At 33.5% G+C, this 9,840-nt stretch overlaps 1 protein-coding gene across 1 annotated transcript; it reads right to left on the reverse strand.

The window, feature by feature from the left end:
* On the reverse strand, positions 1–9,537 carry LOC149421091 (acylphosphatase-2-like). Its single transcript, XM_089635372.1, has 3 exons — positions 9,383–9,537; positions 7,106–7,232; positions 1–216 (listed from the first exon to the last, which is right to left on the reverse strand). The coding sequence occupies exons 1-3, from the start codon at positions 9,444–9,446 to the stop codon at positions 102–104; spliced, it is 306 nt and encodes a 101-aa protein (XP_089491498.1). The 5' UTR covers positions 9,447–9,537; the 3' UTR covers positions 1–101.
* Positions 9,538–9,840: the final 303 nt, after the last annotated feature.

Consider the following 9,840-nt stretch of genomic DNA (forward strand, 5'->3'; position numbering starts at 1 on the left):
TTATTTACAAATTATTTATTGTACATTATTAAAAAAATTAAAATATATGTAAAAGAATGTTAAAAATGGGATCGCAGGAGTGTTGTCATATAGTCTATAACCTAAAACCTAACGCTGAAGCTTCTGTGCTCCTGGCGAGACAGCTGCTCCCAGTTGTTCAGCTCGCAGCGCTCAATCTTGCATCCCGGAGATCCTGTGTTTGTCAGCCAGTTTACCCTGGAAGAATTTTTATTATTATTAAGTAGCAACTCCTTGAGTTTTTTTTTTAAATTAATGAGAAACAGCAGTCGCAACATTAATATTGCAACTGGCAAAAGTGGGTAGGTACCATAAATAAACCACTATGTAGGTACTGTGTAGATTTTTCCTTTATTTGAATTTGTTCCATTTGCAGTACCAAACAAAAGCAAATAATAAATTTTGACAGGTAGCATGGTTTGGAGGGAAACAAGTTTGAGATGGGTTGAAGCCTAGAATAATATCATAACCTAACCTGAGTGGTTTATTTATGACCCAACCTAACCTAACTCTATTCACAGTGAGCAGGTTTATTTATGACAGTGAGATTCTTTTAGTGCGATTTCAAAACTGCCTATCTGATTTTGTATGGAATCTGAATGAAGCTTGTGTTGAAGCTATTGCTCGGCGATTTCTTACAATTATTCATTTCCAAAATATCTTCAAATATAAACAGGGCAAACCTGTTTTTAATTTATTTTTTAGCTTAGTTGAATAATCTGAATTACTACAATGCCATCACCCTAAATAATAACTTGTAAGTAGGTAATTTAGAGAAAATAAATACCACGAAGCTCGTATTCTCCCGCGCCCGTGTGAAATTTTAACTTTCATACCCAAAATGGCGGCAACAAAAATTGATCATTTTAACCGGTCGGTCCTATCGCAGTATGTACAAACAATAAGAAATAATTGAAAAGTTAATTATAGCAAGAATAAGAAAAGCGAAAAACATTGCGAAATAATTTCCAAGGTTTTATTCTATGCCAAAGCGGTAAACATACTGCAAACGTATATAGTTTTTTTTAAATCTACTGACGTAACTCGTTAAATAATAATGAAAAAAATTTGGCACCCGATATTGGCCATGTACCTACATATTGATACAAGCTAACGAGTCAATGTCGGCAGCTAATTTGATAATAAACAAGGTATTGATAGATCCGTGACTTGCTTGATCTGTGGGCAAATGTCATTTTTCGACATATATATTTTTTGCGATTTCGCCGTTTTCGAGAAAGTATTTTTGATTTTCGGGGACCATAAATCGCCATTCTTAAAATTAAAACTCGCAAAAATGCGCAAATTCTATGTAGACCGGAAAAACTGACATTGGCCCTTTTAGAAGCAAGCCGCAGAAATCAATGTGGATATGTTCCAACCTAACTAGATTCTAAAACAATAAAGTAGATTCCCATTAACGTCCACTCAGTTAGGTACTATTTTTTCAGACGTATTCACGGAATACATCATAAGGAGGGTTATTTCAAGGAAATTTCGGAGCGGCGCGGCGGTACGGTAGCGTGGTACCGTCGCCCCGAAGTGTACGTGTGGCAGAGCCCATTACCTGCTAGGTGAAGTCCCCGGCGTTGCCCGGGCTTAAGATAGAATTTAACAAAAACAGAATTGTACAGTGACCATCCTCCCGTTTTAAAGGTAAAGTGTGCAAAATTTCATCAATTTCGGAATAAAACTATAAATTTTTATAAATATGAAATATACGCCGGCCGCATGTCCGCCACAAACACACGGACACTATTATTTGTATAAATACATGTGAAAAATAGATTTTATCTAGAGTCTACTTAGTACCTACTTGGTACTTTTTATTGTTATTCAGGCATGTTCTTAACAATCTATAAAACGTAAACGTCTCTAAAGAGACTGGGACACGGTCAAGCGGCTTGATCGCAAGCACGTAGTTTTTTTGTCTATTGTTGTCTATTGTTGTCTATTATTGTCTATGCTTAGCGGCTTGACAGCCCGCATCAAGCCTCTCCGTCAAGCATGGCCACGCCTTCCTGTGATTTCGTGGTGGTCTATGTATATGTACTTCTATGCCTTCCTGTCATTTCGTGACTCGCGGCAAAATGGAATCTGTCAAAGACAAAGCGTTCTTGGCTCTTACGTTAGCTTTATGTTTGAATAAAATAATAAAAAGAAACGAATTTGGTGTCAAGAATGGTACAAGTTAAGGTACCGCTTTACCCATGAGCATTTGCAAAGTGTATTACAGGCTACAGCTATTTTTTGTATGAATATCTTGTGAAGTATTCATACAAAAAATATGTTTTCTCCATTGAAAATTCAGAAAATTATTTATTCTACAGTTTGATTATTAATGACCTTGAAAACCGCTGTCATAATTATTAAAAAATACTAAAATACTTCCAAAATTTTTAAATTAGATGGATTTCTACAAATTGAACACAAAAACAATAACTAAGTACCTATTTTACAACAATTTTATTCAATTTATATCATTGTTTATGATACGTGATATTTATTTGTCTATTGTCGTTTGTCTATTCCCACAAAAATATAAATTCGCATCAAGCCTCGCCGCAAGCACGTAGAATTGCGCAATGCTTGCAAGCCAGCTTCGGTACACGGTCAAAATGCTTGACACAAAGTGCCATAGACAATAAACTACGTGCTTGCGATCAAGCCGCTTGACCGTGTCCACGTCCCATAATAACTTCGTTCAGAGTTACTCACTTACTTCTTACTTAGGTACTTCTTACTTCTAGGCACTCCATACAACGCACAAACAATAAAGAAACTATAAAACATAGTTTTGAGATGAACACAAAAACGGTTTAAAAAAAAGATACAGCATAAAGGGAAAATTTATAAAATCGTAAATGGGTATATAGTTCTGAAAATAATGTTCTGATCTGACTTTCATCTTTGTGCCCGTAACATTTTTTTTCCATGATTATTTTTATGCCTACATTACTTAATTTAACACCTGAATTACCGTAGATAATAAGAAATACTTTTAAGCGCTTTATAATGTAAATATAAAGTGTGAGGATAAATCACATACAAGAGTTGATATAAAATACATACTAAACAATAATAAACTACCTAATAATTCAATAATTACTACTAATATCTAGTCTTGCATTATGTATTAAAAACATGTTTTCGAGCCAATTTGATAATACACAAGGTACAACAGAATCATTTTAAAGAGATTCTTACTTGTGTAGTGGTGTACTGTACCGTGAGACTGCTGCGGAGTAAGAGGGGACTGTGGGCAGGTGTTTCAAACTACAGAGTTTTCCAATAATAGGTGTTATTTTGAATAGCCCGCTATTTCGGTAGATGTTACTTTTGAAGCTGTCATTTTTTGACATTTGACAAGTAGAAACTATGCCATCAATAAAAATGGAACGATACACGCTTCAACAACGCATTGAAATTATTAAAATTCACTTGAGTGAATCAAATGCAAATCATCTTGAGTGATGAGGCCCATTTCCACCTCGGTGGCTTCGTCAACAAGCAAAATTGTCGCATCTGGGGCTCGGAAAACCCAAGAGTTATTGTTGAAAAGCCTCTCTATCCTCAACGTGTGACTGTTTGGTGCGGTTTATGGTCCGGCGGAGTCATTGGACATTACTTTTTCGAAAATGAGGCTGGAGCAACAGTTACGGTGAATGGATTGCGCTATCAAGAGATGATTAATGATTTTTTATGGCCGGAATTGGATGATATTGATCTGGACAACGTTTACTTTCAACAAGACGGCGCTACGTGCCACACAAGCAACGGAACCATTGATCTTTTACGATTGAATATCAAAATAACACTTCTTATTGGAAAACCCTGTATTTCGAACGAATTCGAATCACTAATCACTAAAAATTCATTACATTTATTTATTTCATTTAACGCCCATAGGGCTTTTACATACAATGCAATTATGTTTTTTAAATACAATAACAATAAAGAGTTACATAATATATGAGAATATACAGATTACATAAAATATAAGATTTAACAATGCATAGGTTAACAAAATATAGGTAACATGAAACAAGAGTTTACGAAACGTAGGTAACATGAAGTTTAAGTAAATGAAATAAAAATATATGATCTGCCAATATCCTCCAAATCAATTGAATGAAAAGGGATGAAATTGTTGTTCACATTAGCCTATAAACTATGTAACTTTAATTAACAATCTCTATTACGCAAGATTAGGATAAGAATCGACAAAAAGTCGATTATTACATTACTAAATTACCACAAATCTACATTGTGGGTATGTTTGACTTGGGAATCATCATTATGATGGTTGGACGGGAAAGAAACACAATTTAATTTCAACTTTCAATTTTATAATCAACGCGCATTTTATTTTGATACTATATTAACAAAATATATATAATATACAAAAACATCCACGTGAAAATAACAACAAGTTAAAATTCTTTACAAAGTGTTGAATATGAGATATCTCCTTTCGGGAATTAACACTAATTTCTGAACACCGCATGATATTGATGTAGAAAATATTAACATGGGCAATAGTGTTTTTTAAAGTATCTTGGTGTTGTTATTTAAAACCATGTAAACGATCACAGGGCCTCCTGTTTTGTAAGTAATTAGTATCCAGCGCAGAAGGAACACGTTTGTAGTTTTAACCTTCAGGAAAGAAACAAACCGTATTCCATCTTGTTGATCTGTTTATCAAATGGCAGCTAGAGAAGATTGCGAATATTTATTCGCAGACGGAAATGTATTTGCCCGTTTCTAGCAATAATGTAAACAGGAAAATAAATTAACCATTGGGGAAATTTAACAAGGCCATATTGGATTCGTAGCTGGGATATTTATGAGAAACGTGAAATAGGCACTGTTAAAATAAATGTTTTTAATTTGCCTGAAAAACGTTTTCTATAAACAAATTGATTTAATTAGACCAAATGATGAATTTGTGATTTATTGACCCATGTAGCGTAACGGAGTATGCTTGGGATTTTAAGTAATGTCTATGTCATACGCAGCCAGAAGCAAGGACAGTGATATGTGCCAATTAAACCGTTTGGTTAATTTTAAATCACAGACGTTGTGCGTTATGTGGTAAGTAGCACTCAGTAACACTACTAACTTCTTACTCCACGCCGCGCTGTCCGCGCATCCCTGTAGTCAGATGGGGGCGCTATTTTGCTGTTTTACTACAAATTCATTATTAACTAAATCACTTATGTATTTAATTGCACGTGTGAACGACACCATTTATCACATTTCTCAGCAGCTTGCTATTTGCAACGTTTAACCTTAGCAGCATTTACTTATCTATATTATAACCCCCATACTAATTTAGTGGAACAGTACCCAATCATGAAGTAAAATTTCCTTTTTTAAAATATTTTAATATATACATTAATTATTATTATGAGGTATGTTATTATAGCCTTCTTGTAACTGTAACTTTGTTCCGTGCAGTTGAACATGTCTACTATTGCCAACTACATACAATCTAGGTACAAGCGCTATTTAGTCCTGATATTGTTGTTGCAATTATAAAGAATTTTCGATCGAGCAGTTCTGGATGGTTATGGAATTTGATTAAGTAAATCAGGACGGCCTATAATTGGATTAACACTTTAAAATTAAAAGTCAAGTCGGAAACGAGTATTCTATCTAAGAGTAGAATTTTAATTCTTTCATCAAGTGGTTGTAATTTATAGTTTCAACAGGTAAAATATGACCCATTGTGCATTATGCATATTGTGTATCACCGAAAGCGATGTCCTTGTGAAATGTCACTGAGAAAGAGCCTTGTCTTAAGGCAAAGCTTAATGCCAAATCACTATTTTGATTAATCTTTATAACGAATTGGTATATATTATGAATACCAAAAATATGGTTTAAATAAATTGAAGGTTTTCCTATCGCTTCGCTTCAGTAGAATACAAATAAAAAATTAATTACTAAATAAAAAATATAAATGTAAGCTACTAAAAAAATATTTTTTCAATAGAAATGTATGAAGGCATAAAGGAAACGACTTTTAAAAAATACATTATTATAGCTAAGATTATCTGTGACAGTTTCACTTGATTAACTTTGTTGCTTTCTTATAAAATTATTTACAAAATAAATAAAAAACAGTTTTGTGCTTGAAATCGAAGTTTCTAGAATCCGTTTGTCAAGCGATTTTAATTCCTATTACCTACAATATAAGGTATACCAAGAATATACACATTTTTGGCTTGTAGCTTCCTCTTAATGTTTTAGAGACAACGAGTACGTAACGAATTTTAATTTTCTAAAAGTCTTCACAGTACCGTATTGAAAAAGTTTTACGTTTGGTTATTTTTGTTATAAATAAAATAAACTTTTAATAACACTCAGAATAACAAGTTTGAAAGATGCTGTGTTCAAGCAATGCATTTGTGCGAGTACTGTGTTCGCGTCAATTCTGTCATAAGTAATAAACTATTACCTTCTGTCATAAGAGCTGTTAATTTCGGTTTAGGTATTTGATTTGATGTTTTAATATTTTCGTTTTGTTTTACGGTGTAGAGACAATTATACATTTCAGGCTAATTTATAATATAGGTTTATTTCCTATTACTGATTTGTTAATCAAAATACTCTATGGTTAACTGGTAGTCTATGTTGCTAACGGGTTTTAGTTGCGAAAGCTATAATAAAAACCCTTGTCCTCGTTCGCTTTAGAAATTTCCGGTATGATAAATTTCCTCGAATAAATCAGATGATTTTTTGCTCACGAAATTCTATTAGTAAAATGTTGTTGTGCGAATTGAGACTAGATCTTGCTATAAAACATCGAGAGCGGGACTTGATGCGGTCTGCATGAGAATTTATCTAATAATAATGATTATTATTGGAAATGTAGAATCTCACCAAGGACGTACAGTCGTTTTAATATTGACCGAGTTTATTCCACCGAAATCGATGGTACCATTGGAGATATTAGAGTGACTAGATGAATTGCATGTACATATGATATCCTCAACAAGTTCATTTGACATTTTAACACGATGTTTTTGAAACTTTATATTTTCATAAATTGGTTGTTTATAATATGTATAATAATACTTACATAATTTCCACTCGGTCCTTTGGTCCTTGCAGTTTTCCACAGATGGTTCCTTTCTTAGTGTTCTTCACCCATCCTCCGACCTGCAGCTGGTCGGCTAACTCTCTACAGTACTTTGTGAAATATAATCCTGAAATGTACATAATCTATATAAATAAAAATGTTAATTTTCGTTTGTTCAAAATCTTAAATATCCGAAAGTTCTTTAATGATTGCTTTGGAATTGCCTGCGACAGGCAAAAACATGTTTTTATTGATTTTTAAACAGCGCCATCTATTGGACGTAAAATAAACACGCGCAATTGTTTATTTATTTGCAAAGACAGACTGAGTCACAGCAAGGCGTGGCGGGGTACAGCTAGTCCATCAATATAAAAAAGAGCACATTACGTAAACAAATATTTAAATACTTGTTAGTTAGACGACATCAATGAATGGTTGTGCTTTTCGCAACCCTTAACTATGCGACGGTTAAAATAAGTCTAATAAATATTTATTGTACGAATGAACTATTTGTTATAAAATGCCCGTCGTTAGACATTGTTGGAACCAAAAAGGGACAAGTCGAAACCAAATTTATGATGGAATATGCAATAACCAAATCTCGTCGATACCACGGCATCCTGTTTAACAGATTTTGTAAAACAGTCAACAACAGAACTAAATGGCTGTATATTTGTCAAAACACTTATTCAAAGCCTTAAACAATGCTAAGTTAACCCGAAAGAAAAAAAAACAATTTTTTTTATTTAATTAATTGCCACATTTACAATAGATTTATGAAAAGCTACACTTATAAAGTGTTTACTTGTAAACGGGATTTGCTCGAACTTTAGAACGTTTTTAGTTCAGATTTAAAGATTGCATACGTCATACGTACCCACATAGCGATATAATTTGTCTTTCACGTATTTAAATTGATATTATTTGTTTCAAAAATGGATTCTTTTTTATCGCGGACAAGTAAGGTTTTCTTCATATTAGAACTAAATAATGATGGCGACAATACGAAAAAAACGCTTACAAAACATATAATTTATTTTACAGGCTAAACACTATAACTACAATTAATTGGTCATAATTATTAAAGTCTTTTCGTTAAAACAAGGATAAGATAATGAGCATATGAAAACCTGATTTGTTAAAACCACGATGGTACAAAAATAATCTAAAATTGACTGATTTTTTTTTACATTAGACAAATACCCCAAAAACTGAAATAACTAGAAATCAAAATAGAGAGAAGCGAGTTTAAATTGTATTACAATTTTTTTCGTTTAAATAATTTGTTTTATCTGTAGTATTTTTTGCCGTCGGTAACATGAAAGTCCTAATGCAAGTCCCCTTTTCGTAAGTAAGAGTATTTATTTATTAATCTTTGGGAAATCAATAGTTGAATTTTATATATTTTTTGCATTATACAAAATAATATGAACAATTTCCGACTTCCTCATTGTGATGAGAAATGAGCAGAATTAACAGAACACAGTTATATAAAACAATAAAAGCCACATTATTATTATATTACAAGACCGGATTAAAACAAATGAAATTCAGAACTAAATTCATAACTAAGTTCATAAGTCTTCGGTTTTCTTACCGTTTCCCCTTACCGACCCATAGGACGACTAACTAATAAAATGTAATGTAATGCAGTAGTTAATAATCTAAAACAGAGCCAGATGACATTAAATATGGTACTTCACAAGGTACTTGAAGTGGGTCACGCAAGTGTACTAGAAAATTTAAAATAGGTGCTCTTAAAACAACCGAGTATTTTTTTATTAAGTTTCTTAAAATTGTATTTTATGTTTTTCAAAACCGTCAAAATAACTTCCAAACTTTTTGATATATTCTCTCTATTTCTTTTTGTGAAATATAAATAAAAAAATGTTACGAAATATCGGAGTAAATAATGTGCAATTCTTTTTATGTTTTAGAGAACATTCGTGTTCTTTTTTAGATATTGGCATGGTTCTATTAGTCTATTATCATAAAACACTGGGTAATTTGTAAAGTATTTTCATCACAATCACAGAATAGATTTCACTTTCCGTCCTTGAAACGCACTTCGCGGCTGACCTCAAAACACTTCACACTACAAGAAAAAACAATTCGCTACCAGTGAAAACAACATCTTTTAAAAATCTCAAAATGGCACAATAAGCACGGTATTTTGGATGTTCTTAAATCCCGCCCATCGCGTGAAGGTAGGCGGATGCAGCAAACAGGTAGATTAGGTGCACTAAATCGTGCGACAAGAAGCGGGTGTTGTTGTACCTTGAACGTTCCCGAAGACCTCGAACTCCGCGGATACAATAGTGAAAGAATCTTCCACCCCCATGTCTGTGTAGTTTGGTTCAAGTCCCGGATAGCCCACTGACTCGACTGATACTGCTGGTGTGATCTGCGGTGCTGTCTCCGCCGCCTATTCTCATGTATAAATAGGTGGGCCACTTCTATTTTCATCCGCCCATCGTGTCTTATAGCCCATGGACCAAGTTTCGTAATAACAGAAAGACACGCGAGGACGCTTTCGATCGATCAATTAGTTCGGCCACGGAATGTGTCAATCGAAACGCTTCACATAATCTGTTGATTCGAGAGTTAGGGTTGACCTCACTCATCGATCCCGCTTTGAATGTAAGGTCAGGTTCTTCAATGTTGTCCTTGGGCATATTTAGAATACTTCAGCAAAAAATGTACATATCACGAACGTTACTGCGTACTATTTTTGT

Source organism: Hesperophylax consimilis, chromosome 9 (genome assembly GCF_061612785.1).
Source record: "Hesperophylax consimilis isolate HC1 chromosome 9, BYU_Hcon_1.0, whole genome shotgun sequence".
NCBI lineage: Eukaryota > Metazoa > Arthropoda > Insecta > Trichoptera > Limnephilidae > Hesperophylax > Hesperophylax consimilis.

Excerpts from the sequence above, each read along its gene's own strand:
- LOC149421091 (XM_089635372.1), bottom strand. The coding sequence starts at position 9,446 with ATGGGGGTGGAAGATTCTTTCACTATTGTATCCGCGGAGTTCGAGGTC. Across the intron at positions 7,233-9,382 it reads GGTCTTCGGGAACGTTCAAG|GATTATATTTCACAAAGTAC; the intron begins GTACAACAACAC and ends TGTACATTTCAG. Across the intron at positions 217-7,105 it reads AAGGACCGAGTGGAAATTAT|GGTAAACTGGCTGACAAACA; the intron begins GTAAGTATTATT and ends AAATTCTTCCAG.